The sequence below is a fragment of the Panthera leo genome, chromosome B4 (assembly GCF_018350215.1).
Source record: "Panthera leo isolate Ple1 chromosome B4, P.leo_Ple1_pat1.1, whole genome shotgun sequence".
In the NCBI taxonomy this organism is placed as follows: domain Eukaryota; kingdom Metazoa; phylum Chordata; class Mammalia; order Carnivora; family Felidae; genus Panthera; species Panthera leo.
In genome coordinates, this window is record NC_056685.1 from 51,493,600 (window position 1) to 51,507,847 (window position 14,248).

At 36.8% G+C, this 14,248-nt stretch overlaps 2 protein-coding genes across 7 annotated transcripts in view; one reads left to right on the plus strand and one right to left on the minus strand.

Moving 5' to 3' along the window:
• PLCZ1 (phospholipase C zeta 1) overlaps positions 1–3,264 on the minus strand; it is a 45,671-nt gene extending 42,407 nt beyond the window's left edge. For 4 of the 5 annotated variants that reach the window (XM_042945924.1, XM_042945923.1, XM_042945921.1 and 1 more), the window contains exons 1-3: positions 3,168–3,263; positions 2,523–2,678; positions 1,363–1,486 (exon numbers count right to left, since the gene is read on the minus strand). In XM_042945924.1, coding sequence (XP_042801858.1) covers positions 1,363–1,486; positions 2,523–2,533 — 135 coding nt within the window. In that variant the 5' untranslated portion in view covers positions 2,534–2,678; positions 3,168–3,263. Of the gene's footprint in view, positions 1–1,362; positions 1,487–2,522; positions 2,679–3,167 lie in introns of all 5 variants that reach the window. The other variant, XR_006204713.1, reaches the window with a different exon arrangement.
• A 66-nt stretch (positions 3,265–3,330) lies between these two features.
• On the plus strand, positions 3,331–8,431 carry CAPZA3 (capping actin protein of muscle Z-line subunit alpha 3). Of its 2 annotated transcripts, none has more exons than XM_042945925.1 (2): positions 3,331–4,360; positions 8,273–8,431. In XM_042945925.1, exon 1 carries the CDS (start codon positions 3,448–3,450, stop codon positions 4,345–4,347), a length of 900 nt encoding a protein of 299 aa, XP_042801859.1. In that variant the 5' UTR covers positions 3,331–3,447; the 3' UTR covers positions 4,348–4,360; positions 8,273–8,431. The 2 variants fall into 2 exon arrangements, with proteins under 2 accessions (XP_042801859.1, XP_042801860.1); XM_042945926.1 differs by having other exon boundaries at positions 3,331–4,281.
• Positions 8,432–14,248: the final 5,817 nt, after the last annotated feature.

A 14,248-nucleotide genomic window follows, 5' to 3' on the forward strand; every position in this document is an offset into this window, starting at 1 on the left:
CCTTGTGTTCTTCAGGTATAGTATTAGACATGAATTGCTTAAAATTCTGATAGCTTATGGCAGCACGGACTACTTGCATTCATAAAAAACAATCTGAAACTTTTGTCTTTTACTGCAGTCTCTTGAGAAGTGCAGCTTTTTTTTTTTTTTTTTGAACCTCCTCTTTGTGATTTGTAAACATGGGGGCTAAATCTTGTTGAGAGAAGTACTTGATAGGGCTGCTCCATGGTTTCCTGTGTCTCTGCAGGTTTTCCAGCAGAGGCACCAACACTTACTTCAGAACTAGCTTTTCAAGGATGTTTGCATGATGAAAAGATAATGTCTCCCTCGAGGGGAAAAAGCAGGTTTGTTTACTGTGCATGATAATAATGATAAGGGCACCCTCCAGGGCAAAGATCAGACAGGCTTACTTCCTGTAATAAAAGATTTGGGTTCCTTAAACTTGAGGTCCCTCTCTGATAAGACAACCCAGGGCATGTGCCTCCTTCAGTTGGCCCTCTTCACATCATGCTTTGGGAATTGAGACTTGGAGAAATAGCACCAAGATGCTGATATCCTTGCAATGGCTATTTTTGTAACAAGGCTATTTTCTCTGAACCAAAAGCCTGCCTTGGCCGTCATCCATGAAATTATATCAGGCTAACTGGTTAGCTTACAGGCCGGTAACACAGGTTTCCCAGTTTGTATTAATGGTAAGAATTTCACAGACTGTTATCTGGGTAGTCACTTTCAGAAAACAGTATCATATTCAGGATTTCCATCTTCTTAACTTAATTAGCCAATCCAGTATTTTTACTTGACTTGCCAAGAAATTTGCCTTTTCCTAGCACAAAACTCAGCTGAGTGCTTGGATTTTTCTTACTTATTGATGATCTTTCCCTCTGTCCTTTAGTGAAAAAATTGATCCAGTTTCCATCCCCACTAGTTCTTCAAACAAAGAAAACTTCTGGCATGATTTTCTACTTTGAAGTGAGTAAAATACCATTTTTCTCAAGATTTCTTTTTCCTTCTATAAATCACTAACATCTAATCCATTTACCATTTCTTCATTTATGTGATTTTGATCTAATCATATGACCGATCCTAATCTTACATGAACATTCTTGTATCTTCAGCTAATTATGCTAAATTAATAACCTGGTATTATTTCAAATTTTACCATTAACTTATTTTATCTCCTACCTAAATTCTCTCCTTCTTGATTGTAAATATATATAGCATAATTAATTGCTTTAATTCTCAAGAGACTAATTTTTCATATGTATTTTCTGTAGAAAGCATCCAAGTAGCTATTGACATTTCCCCTATATTGGATTAAGTCCTTCATAGGGTGGGGCAGACAAGGGGTGGATATTATCTCACCTTAAATATAGATTTCACATGAACATAATTGCACTGAATATCTAATTTTTCAAGTAATTTGTGAGTTTTTTCTAGGTTAATTTTTCCACCTCTAAATTCATCCCGAATCATCGACAAAAACCATGTATGAAGCACAAAAAAAGAAGTTAAGGAAATTCTCACAGAAAATCATTAAGTACTTAAAATGCCTAAGGAAATATTTGATTTCTTTTCAATTTAACATTTTTATTTTTATTTTTAAGGGATAGTCTATCTTTTGCTTAAGTGACAAAATAATTCTATGATAAATTATGGTTAAAACAAAATTAAGTAGGTACTATTCTGTAGTGAAGGTATGAGAGGGCATACATAACACAATAAAAATTACAGGAAAAGAATAAAAATAAACATTTGAGGAATCAAGTTATTATTTGGGAAATACAGTCTATTTCCTGAGACATGGACTTGGGGGACAGCTGGGCTTCAAGATCTCCCTGTCACTTGACCTCTCTCAAGTTCACTTTCCTCATCTGAAAGGTGAGCAAATTAATATTTAGGGAAAGTGAGGGCATAAGTTCTGAATATATTACTGAACACAGTTTCTGCTACTGAGTGTTCAATAAATAGTTACCATGTTTGATATAATTATTATTACCATGACATTAGCCAGATGTCCAGCTACACGTGCCAAAAAAAGGCAACATTTTAAGTAACACCAGAAAGGGTTAAAAATGCCATGCTGAGTGTATATTTGGTATGAATAGAAAATTAAAATAATCAAGCTTACTTATTGTACACAGACAAACTACAAAAAAATCAGGACACTTCAATTGGAAAAACTGAAGTTGGGAATTAATATGACAACTTATAATATCATGAAAGGTACTTGTGAAAATTGTTCAAAATTCCACTGAGTTTCAGACTGCTAAAACTAATGAAAAGCCCTCACATATAAAGGCTATGACTTAATATGGCAAAGCTCATGTTCTCATAAGAAAAAGACAGGAAGTAAGGGAAATGCAAAAAAGCTTAGGACGGATGGAAGGAAGAGGTTTATACTTAAACCTCTAAGAGAGGCTTAACTTCCAGACTCTTCAAGAAGAAAGAGGAGAATCAAGTAAAGGAGATTAATTAAGAGGAAGAAGAGAAAAGAGGAACAGAAAGGACTTTTGAATGGATATTTGTTCTCCATATTTTCATGACCTGTTGTTATGCTTCTCCTTGCTTAGTAGTCTCTCCCCATTACATGTTGTCACAGGTTTCAAATATAGTCAACTCTGCCCTTTTGTAGTAAAGGAATTTCTTGATATTCATCAGCTGTTGCCTCTGACCCTTTTCTAGAGAGAAAGCAGAAAATACAGAGTGGTTTGCACCTTTGTTCTTTGGAGATAGCTCACAATTAAATCCCATAGAATCCACATGCCAGATGTGGTCCCTGCATTTCACTGCCCTTGAAAGTTTCTGGCTTCTTGCTTACATTTTGACAATCTTCAAACCCTCAATGTTTATAATGCAGTATCCTCTGCTGTTTGGCATTTTTCTGTCAACTGCCATCGTACCTTGTTTTATTTTTACTCTTTTGTTGAACCCCCCTGAAACTTTTGGGCATAATGTGCTACCAGTGGGTTTGGGGAGAATATTCTGAGGGCCCGTGGATAAATAAATGCCACTGTGGTCCCCAGAGGTGCAAAGGGCTGCCAAACCCTCTCTAGAAACTCTAGGCTGCTTCTGTGGATTCCTGACAACATAGAATGTACACAGCGACACACCACTGTTGAAGAAGGCTGTTTGGGAGGCTAAGTTTTTAAAATCTTCAAAATACATACAGCTGAATGGCTGGGTACCACGCTGTCAGGTGACCGTCATGTTTTTCTTTTGGCCTGAACACCCATGGTGACATCATCAAAGGTTCCACACTTCATAGAGAAAGGTTCTTTATGACTTCATCAGTAGACTCAGCTTGCAAGACAACCTGTTTTCATGATTAGCCATAGTAATCTTAAGCTTGAATGTTTAACACCTTGATGGGAAAGGTGTCTCATGGAATGTTTTCTCATCCTTTGAATACTCTTTATTTCAGAAGCTTTGCTTCTGCTGCAACCAAGCATGTCACTTAGCGTTCTGAGTAGGAAGGAGAAAGAAAGAGTAATTCGCAGACTGTTGATACAGGCTCCTCCAGGGGAATTTGTAAATGCCTTTGATGATCTCTGTCTGCTTATCCGTGATGAAAAACTTATGCACCATCAAGGTGAGTGTGCAGGCCACCAACACTGCCAGAAATATTGTGTACCACTCTCTATCGATGGAAATCCAGTACTCTTGTCTCACCACAACGTAATGGGTGACTACCGATTTTTTGACTATCAAAGCAAACTTTCTTTCAAATTCGACCTGCTTCAAAACCAGTTAAAAGACATCCAAAGTCACGGTATCATTCGGAATGAGACAGAATACCTGAGAAATGTTGTTCTGTGTGCCTTAAAACTGTACGTGAGTGATCACTACCCAAAAGGAAATTGCAACGTGCTGAGAAAAAACGTGAAAAATAAGGAGTTCTTGATAGCGTGCATTGAGGACCACAGCTATGAAACAAGAGACTGCTGGAATGGCCTTTGGAAATCTAAATGGATTTTCCAAATCAATCCATTTCTAACCCAAGTAACAGGAAGAATTTTTGTGCAAGCTCACTTCTTCAAGGCTGTCAACCTTCATGTTGAAATCTCCAAGGACCTGAAAGAAAGCTTGGAAATAGTTAACCAAGCTCAACTGGCTTTAAGTTTTGCGAGGCTTGTGGAAGAGCAAGAGAATATATTTCAAGTTGCAGTCTTAGAAGAATTACAGGAGTTATCGAACGAAGCCCTGAGAAAAATTCTACGAAGAGATCTTCCAGTGACCCGCACTCTTATTGACTGGCAAAGGATACTCTCTGACTTGAATTTGGTGATGTATCCTAAATTAGGTTATGTCATTTATTCAAGAAGTGTGTTATGCAACTGGATAATCTAAAGGATTGCTCCTGGTAATTGTCTCAGCCTGATTTAGTGGTATTTCCGGGAGGGGTGTTGGTATTTTCCTAAAGTTGAGAAGCCACTAGAGATGCCTATCACTTGACAAATGCAAGTTTAAATTAAGGAAAAGTGTAACAAATACTTTTACTCAGGGAATATTAACCAATAAGGCAAGAAAAGGGTGATGTAAGTGTGCTTCATGGTAGCAACCATCATAAAGCCAGAGATGCCTATTTGAACCTAAAACAGCTTGAAACAATGTGGCACCCAGAAGTATTACAAAGGTGGCCAGGGTTAAGGCTGTGTGTATTGTGAGTGTGTGTGTGTGTGTGTGTGTGTGTGTGTGTGTGTGTGTGTGTGTGTTTGGAAATGAGCTTTGATTTTCTTAGTAACTAGAGAATGTATACAAAGAAAAGTCACTCTGCAAGTGATAATTTACATAATTCCGTTCAGTCATACCCAACCCAGACAGCAGATTTCAGTAAGTGACATAAGTATTGGATATTCCATGAAAACAACAGATATCAAAAATCTACCTCAGATGAAGAACTAGAGGTAACCTTAGAGCCCCTGCCCTCCAAGAATTGGGATTATTCAAATCCCCAGGCTTTTCTTTTCTTTTTTAATGTTTATTTATTTTTTAAAGAGAGAGACAGAGACAGAGCATGAATGGGGGAGGGGCAGAGAGAGAGGGAAACACATAATCCGAGGCAGACTCCAGGATCTGTGCTGTCAGCACAGAGCCCAACGTGGGACTCAGACTCATGGACTGAGAGATCATGACCTGAGCTGAAGTCGGATGCTTAACCGACTGAGCTACCCAGGTGCCCCAAATCCCAGGGCTTTTCTGATAACTAAGATGGTCTTTGAAAAATCAACTGGAAAAGATAGAAAACTTGGGAAAAAATCACTGGAAAAGCCTGACCTCTCAAGCTTACATAGTTGAATTCTTGTGAAGTCATCACTGTAGGCATTTATAAGTGCTTACTTCATGCCAGGCCCTGTGCTCAACGACTGGCACACAACTTTTCATGATTCAGCTGGCACTATTAGTAATTCCATTTTATGAGAGAAGAATCTAAGATTTTGAGTTGTTTAATTCATCCTGGCACATAGTAAGTGACAGGTGTGTCTGGCTCTGCTCTTATCCTCTAGGGTATGACCACTCTCCCTGGAGGCCTGTTTCATTAAGAGCTGTAAACTCTATAATGATTTAGGCAAGTATTTCATCCAAGAGACACTTTCATAGGATCCGGACCACAAATTACCTATTCAGTCACCCTATTACTATTTCCAGCAAGGTGACTGACCACTTGCCTATGGTCTCAAAGAATTCCAAATCTAAAGCTCTCTAATAAGATTGCAACAGAACAGTAGAGAGACCCCATCCCCTAATTCTGACTTACTGCTAGGCCAAATTCTCTGTATTTTGGATCCAAGCTGTTGAGAAAAGATCTCATTCTACATAAGAAGCATTGGAGCAGACAAGGTTAGAATTTCTAAATCTCAAACATTTCTACCTTAACTGGTGGTTCTTAGAGAATCTCAGGAGAATTACTTAGGGCATATCTTTAAAAATACAACTTCCCAGGGACACCTGGGTGGCTCAGTCAGTTGAGCCTCCGACTTCAACTCAGGTCATGATCTCACAGCTCCTGGGTTTGAGCACTGCACTGGGCTCTGGGCTGACAGCTCAGTGCCTAGAGCCCGCTTCAGATTCTGTGTCTCCCTGTCTCTCTGCCCCTCCCCTGCTTACACTATGTCTCTCTCTCTCTCTCTCAAAAATAAATAAACATTTTTTTAAAAATTAAAAAAAAATACATCTTCCCAGTATCCATCCTCAGATTTGATTTAGTAGGCTAAGAAATCTACATTTTAAACAATTTTCAGAGATGACTCTGTTGCAAGGGATCCCAGCACTACATTTTTTTTAAATTTTTTTTTTAACGTTTATTTATTTTTGAGACAGAGAGAGACAGAGCATGAACGGGGGAGGGTCAGAGAGAGGGAGACACAGAATCTGAAACAGGCTCCAGGCTCTGAGCTGTCAGCACAGAGCCCGACGCAGGGCTCGAACTCACGGACTGTGAGATCATGACCTGAGCCGAAGTCAGACACTCATCCGACCAAGTCACCCAGGCGCCCCTACCCAGCACTACATTTTAAGAAATATTGGTCCAATCATAAATCCAAGCTTATGCTTTCTATTTACTCAATTAAAATCACTTCTTGTAAAACTATTTGCAAATGAAAGCCATGTCTACTACTTCACCAGATTTGCTATGCACAGACCAAGGACAGGCCATAATCGGTTATGCTAAAAAGTTAAGAAAAGATGGGGTGCCTGGGTGGCTCAGTCGGTTAAGCGTCGGACTTCAGCTCAGGTCACGATCTCGCGGTCCCTGAGTTCGAGCCCTGCGTTGGGCTCTGGGCTGATGGCTCAGAGCCTGGAGCCTGCTTCCTATTCTGTGTCTCCCTCTCTCTCTGCCCCTCCCCCGTTCATGCTCTGTCTCTCTCTGTCTCAAAAATAATAAAACGTTAAAAAAAAGATAAAAAAAAAATAAAAATAAAAGTTAAGAAAAGCTTTTCTAAAGAAAAGCAGCCAAGACAATCGCTTCATTGCTCTAAAACATACCCATCTGACAGATTATTTAACAAAAATTTGAATGGATATTATGGTTTTATATATGTATGTGCTGATTTGCCAGAACATTCCATAATAGGACTTACTGGTTTATAGAACAATCACAGGAGCATTTAATTCCCACTGAAATGTGGGGTTTTTAAAATAATATTTATTGGTATTTCTGCATATAAAAAGTCACATGTACAAATCATAGAAAATGCTTCAGGTATAAAGCATTTTGGCCTATTTCCTCCCATCCAATTTTATGGAATTGTTTTACATATTAAGAATTACAACATATAAAAATTTTTATCCTGTTCTTTTTACATAGCCTTCTATATCATAAATATGGTCCTATGTCATTAAAATTCCTTGAGCACATAATTTTAATTATTTACATGATATTCATACAGTTCATGCACCTACTACAAGACAACTACTTCTCTATTCATACATAATTTAAATATTTGGCATTTTATTTCTGTTATTAATTGGGTTATAGTGAGTATCTCTATGCATAAAGCTTTGCCCACATGGTGGATTATTTCCCATAAGATAAAGTCCCTAAAATTGCATATTGAAAACATAAGAACATATTCATGATTTTAATATATATTGCCAAATTGCTTTCCAGAAACACTTAATAATTTATAATCCCATCAAAAACATAAGAGAATGTCTAGCTCACCACAGTAATCTTGGAAATATTAAATATCAAATGTTTTCTCTGATAGGCAACAAACTTTAAAAGAATATAAACAAAGAAAAAGGTGTTCACTAAATTATGCCATATTATACCAAAATCATTCCCACACTGATTTTATTTGGTAGTTATTTTCTTTGTTTGGATCTAGAATGGCCAGAAAAATCTACAACTAATCCTTTCTGTATCTTTATCATAGACACACACACATACACACACACAACTACACTTAAACCTACTCTAGCAATATACATATATACACACATACCCAAGCATATACACACATACACAAAAAATGCTTCAGATCCTGAGGACTCATTGTACTGTTTTTTTTTCAATGTATTATTTTTTATATTCCAGTGTTCTCTCCTCCCCATCCCATTCCCAATTGGAATGTAAGCTCCATCAGACTGGAACCTTGTCTATTTAAGGATCTAGTCCATTACTGTCTGTCATTTGATAGGTAATGAGTGAATGAGTGAACAAATGAATAAGGGTAACAAAGGTATGAAACATGCTAGGTTTAGTTGACCTTAAGATTTTGTAAACCATCAATACCTGCTGTCCTTTTAGGAACTATTTATTCCTTTGCAGATTCCCCCAGCTGATGTTGTGACCCTTCATTTGATTGCATTCTGAAGCTGCAATTGGCTACCTACTGCTCTGATGAAAAACCTTTGCTCTTTTCCCACTCCAAATGGACAGAGATTTCTTCTCCAACAAGTTTAAGAAAATCAAGTTCTTTAAAAGTCATATTTTTCTTTCAATTTTACATAATCCTCTGTCAAAGATTTCTGTACCCTTCCTCTTGGCGGGGCTGGTCCAGAGGGCTAGCCCAATGGCTATATCATATTCTACTCAAGCAGAGATTCAGGAGGAGCATAGATCCTTTAACCCACCCACTAGACTGAGTCCCTGATGTTCTGAGGACATGCCCTAGCCTCAGGATTGCCTTGAGGCTAAAGCAGGCTTCAGCTTCCCTTTTCTGTTGGAATTTTGATCACAGTATACAAACCCCAACTACTCCTTTCTACTTATCAATAAGGTCTCCAATAATCAAATAGAGTTCCTACTAGACTCTGCATATTTTTGAAGTTCACATAACTGATTACATTTTAGTAAATCAATATGAAAAGTACTTTCAGGTCACAGTCACTCAACCAGTTTTTTATTTATCTCACCTTCTCCTCAATCTCCTCACCAGGACACATCTCTTAGATTCTCACCCTTTTGCTTGGATAATTTCAGGAGCTTCTTAGTATATGGTACTATTGTTAAAGAATGGGTTCTCTGTCTACTGCTTCCTATATTCTAGTGAAATCTATCTCAATTCCACATCAGTCACTAGTCTCTCCTGATTAGCAGTCAATTTAGTCTTTTCTATTGATTGACCCCAATAGCCTTCTTCATGATGTGTTTCGAATTTTTCTACTCTACTTAAGCTCTGCTTCCTCATCAGTCCCTCATTTAGTAAATGACACAGTCTCTTTACCAAGAAGACATATGCTTTCAAAAAGAGCTTCTACAGCTTCTTCTCTCTACACTTAAAAATATATTTATTTTCTCTCCTGCCAAATAGTCTCCAAAGAAGCGTGTGTTCCTTTTTAAGACTAACTCTTCCTCCTGTTCACTTTATCCTAAGTCCTTGATATTTTGTCATCCACCCTCTTGATTGTTCAGTTACCCTTTTTGGTTCTTAGTTCCTCACTAGCCCCATCCATCTTGGCTCCTCTCCTCCACCAGCAAGTGTATACAGTTCCAACTAGACTAAAAAATTTTCCCTATAAATGTCTCAGGTCCTTTCACCATGAAACTTTTCAAAGGATTATCCTATTCTTGCTTTTTCTTCTGTATCCTTACCACTTATTATTTTCTTAAAGGAATGGATTTAATTAAGAGACTGCTATGTTCTAGGCATTCTACCAGCAATTTCATCTGCCTCATTGATTCCTTATAAGAATTTGACAACCGGGAATTATTTTTTACAGCTTAGGAAACTAAGAATATTCGTAAGTAGCCTTGCCAAATTGACACAGCTGGTAAGGGACAGAACTGGGATTCCAAATCAGGTCTGTCACACTTGAAAACTCCTGTTCTGTATACCACATCATGCTGCCTTAACTCTGCAACCTCTGGCTGCCAGTGTAATAATATAATAAAAATCCATTCTCAAAAGTTTTCAATATCATAATTGTTGATTCCAATTGCCTTTTGTCAGTTATTGTCATGAGAAGATGACTACTTCTTCATCCTGAAAAACCTTTAATTCCTCGGTTATAATTGCATTTTAGTCTCCCCTTCCTCTAATTCGTTTCATTTCTCCCCCTCCACCGAACCTCACACTCAAAAACAAATATTCTCCAAACCTTAGTTTTCCATCCTCTTCTTTTTACCTTATCACCTTCAGTCACCAAAGTCTTCAGCAACCACCCCATTCTTCAAAATATTCACCACAATATTCATCAGGTACAACAGGACTGGAGAAAATAATCCATGGCTTATTACTAAATAGCTCTTCAAAACTATTTTCAATACCATTTGCATATTTTTCTCTTCCCTCTTAGCTTCCAAACTTGTTGCTTTTTTTTTTTTCCCGCTAAGCACCATATTTATTGTAAGATACAACATTGATTGACCACACTCTACCAGAAGAGCTTTGCATAAACATATCTCCCAGTTTGACTTAGACCTCCAAGAATATTCTATCTTGGCACTGGTCCCTTTGTCCATACTCACTGCCCCTTCCCATCCAACTGCCACATCCATCCAACCCCAGTCCACCTACACTCTATAAATGAAAACAAGACATCTACTAAACAATCACACAGATGACTCTAATCAACTTGACTTTAGGCTTCTTTTCCGATATTACCTACTACAAATCCTACCTTTCAATGTCAAAGTAAACATTTCCAGAACAAAGCTGTTATTTTTACCTGCTCCTCTTTCCCTCAAACAAATTACTCTTTTTTTTTTCTGCTCTTAGAAGCACTATCTTGCCATTAACTCAAGGCCAAAACTCAGACATCCTTAACTTCTTTCCTATTTTCTAAAATGTAACTAGTCATTGAATTTTTTTACTTATGTTCCTGCAAGTATTTTTCTTACTTATTCTCTCTCTCACCTTATCAATAATCTTTGTTACTTCTCACTTATCAAGATTTCTAATAAGTCTGCCTTCTTTTCTTTTTTTAATCTCCAATCTATTCTATGAAGTTCTGCCAAATTAATTTTCATAATCCTCAACTGATTACTCATTGATGTTATTCACAGTCTTGATCAAACACTTTTAAAAGATACTGATTGACTAGGGAGTAGATTTCACATTTTCTGGCTCAGTGTTCAAAGTTTCTCCATGATCTGAGTGCCCCTTGCGCTTCCATGGACCTTATATGACTAAACTGGACTTAATCACTTCTTCCAAGAAGCCTAAGAGACGCTTCACCAGAAGTGCTGTCTACATTTCTTAAATGTGAATGCATTTTATGTTTAATTCCGCACTGGTAATTGTCTACATTAATTTGAATATTAGATGTGAGTGTTTGCCCTGTTTCTCTTAATAGGCCAAAGGAGAAATTTTGTTTCTTTCATGCACAATGTAATGAAAATCTATAAAACTTTGAATCAGAATATATAGGTTCAAGTCTTGATTCTACCAATAACTACTCTTCTGACATTAAGAAAGGTTAAAATATATGACATCTTTGGTATGATTTTTTTTTTCCATTTGTTAAGTGATGGTTGAATGCACATCTAGAATAATTTTTTACATATACTGTGTGAACAATACATGATTGGTGAATAAATAAATGTCCAAGAGAAGAAAGCTTCCAATAGTCTCTCAGGTTGGTCAGAACTTCACAACAAGCATTTCCCAAAGATAAGAGAAAGTTCTTGAGAGCATCAATCCAAACAAATTCTCCACCTTTTAGGAATTGTAATTTACAAATGTCTCTGAGTTGGAAGTACAGCTTTGCATTTTAAAGATCATAGTGTCTGGCACATGATAAGAATACAATTCCCACACTATATTGCCCTGACAATTCATTCTTGATGTTATATCACATGCCATGTAGATATAGATAGCTTAAGGAGGCTCCGGGGACAAGAATTTAATCAGTCTGTGCCCAAACAGAAATCATATGAAAAATACAAATTGGGTAGTTCAAAAAGATATAATGAAGGGATTATCCACAAAGATGCGGGAACACTGAGGAGAGTAAAATAACATTAAATCTGTTCACATATTTAGGTCAAGGTTAGGGAGTGGCCACCAGAACCTAGAGGGAGGAGTCAATATAATGGGACACCAGAAGAAGGGCCTCTATGAAGGAGCACTGACAGCCTGAAGAGGCCCCTCAGAAAGAGAGAAAGGGCATAAGTGCTCTCCTTTTTTTTTTTTTCTCCAGCTTCTGTCAGAGCTCCCCATTGGCAAAACTAGTCAAAGCCAGAGGGCAAGGGAGTCCATGTACATCAGCCTCCCATGGCCAGTAGTAGGATGCGGAAGGGGAGAAGGTAGATTTGGAGGGGCAAATGGAGGATACTATACACATTCATTCTGAATGTGATTTCTGACACCTTACAGGGCTTTTACTTTGGTAAGATGAACATCCAACATTTACTATTTCGTCCTTTTGTTCATTTGTTCATTTTGTTCATTTAGAAATGCCATTAGTTTAAATAAATAAATATATTTTATAGAGCTACATAAAAGATGTGTTTGGAAGGATTTCAAGTAAGTTTTCTGAATATTTTAGTCCATTTTAATGCCTTGAAAAGGACAACCTCTTCTAGGTTATAAATACAACAGATTTTCTGAATTAACTTTATTGCATAAATATAATGCTTATCATACTGTTCTTATCTCCCTAGTCACTTTTTATTCTTCTTTAGAATATGTAAAGTGCCCCTCACTTTACAAGCACCATGTTCATGTTCCAAACTCATACAAATAAAAAAGAATTTATTGTGTGAATAGGATTTACTAATTGGACAGATTTATTTTTTTTATTCCTTAGGAATGTGATCTGTGACCCTAATAGCATGCAAATGCAGCCCTCAGTTCAGAGACAGTCATAGCATGAGACTGAAGAAAGGGAAAATTCCATAAATATTATATGTGTTTTTACCAAAGATACCTGAACAGTATCATAATGTTTCTTAATGAGTATTTTTCATGTTCATTTCAATGCTTTTTTTTTTATACCTCATTCTTGGATAAACGATCTTCAGTCCAACAGCTCAAATTCTTATGGGTTTATAAGAAAATATGGGATTTATAAAATGTATAAAAATTTGCTTATAAAAAATAAAGGAAAATCAGAGCCCTTTTGCAAAACTATTATCATAGCATAACAAATCCCTAAAATTTAGAAAGATCTATAGTGTCTCTTTGGAATTATATTAGCTATGTCTACACTGGTAATCATATGTCAGACTGATTTATTCACGTTTCTAGAAGTCCTTGCAGAGTACCATGATCTCTAATGCCAAGACCTCAAGAAATAGGAGAGGAAAATCTGGTGATAGTGGCTTTTTATAGTTACATGGTACCATTTAGTACATTTTGTTGGAACTAAATTGACTCCCAGCACACAACTATTTGCAGGGAATATGACTATGGAAAATTTGAGTTAACCTGCATTACCTGACTTAGCTTGGTCCAACATAAACTTGTAACCCACCTGCCAATATTCATAGTCCCACTGTATTGGTTTTACCCAAGAATACCACACATCAAACTCTTCAAGACCTGATAAAAGAAACCAGCCTTGCTGCTAACCACCCGTGCATGTATTTCAGTGTCCTCCTAAGGGACTGCATCCCAAAGAGACTCCTTTATGCTACTACAAATTTATTTTACTCCCTCCCAAAATTCTTTTACAAAATATTTGCAGTATGACTAACTCCTCTTTCCTTTTATCTTATTGCTCAATTCCTCCTTTTAAATTGATTTTCAAAAAACAGTTCTTTATAAATGTACTGCATTAGGAAAAGGATTCTTATTTGCTTTGGTGATCCCATTACTGGGTCTGGAACATAAGCAGTGTTTAGTAGGCATTTGTTGAATATGTAAATGAATGGTTAAATAGATAAAGACGTTAAAGAAACAAACTACACTCTACTACTGTTTCCTTTTCTTTCTTCTTTTGTTTCATTTTTTTTCTTTTGTTATTTACTTATTTTACTACTTTTTTTATTCAAGTATAATTAACGTACAGTGTTATATTAGCTTAGGTGTACAACATAATGATTCAACAATTCTATTACTGTTTCCTTTAAATAAATACTTTTTCCACTATAGATTTTAACTTCCAAAGCATTAAGAGGTGAATGTCAATTTGAGAATGCAAGCACAAAGGATGTGCTAAGGTTTAAAGAGAACTGTCTGGGTTTCCATGGAGAAACAAGTTTGAAAATGCTATATGTACCCCTGCTTGGGGTATCAATGTGCATTAACATGTTAAAGGCTCTGAGATAATATGTCACTTAAAAAATATATTTAGTTGAGTGTTATCTGGAAATCATTGTGGTTCTTCCCTTTCCCCCTCACCAACCACATATAATCTG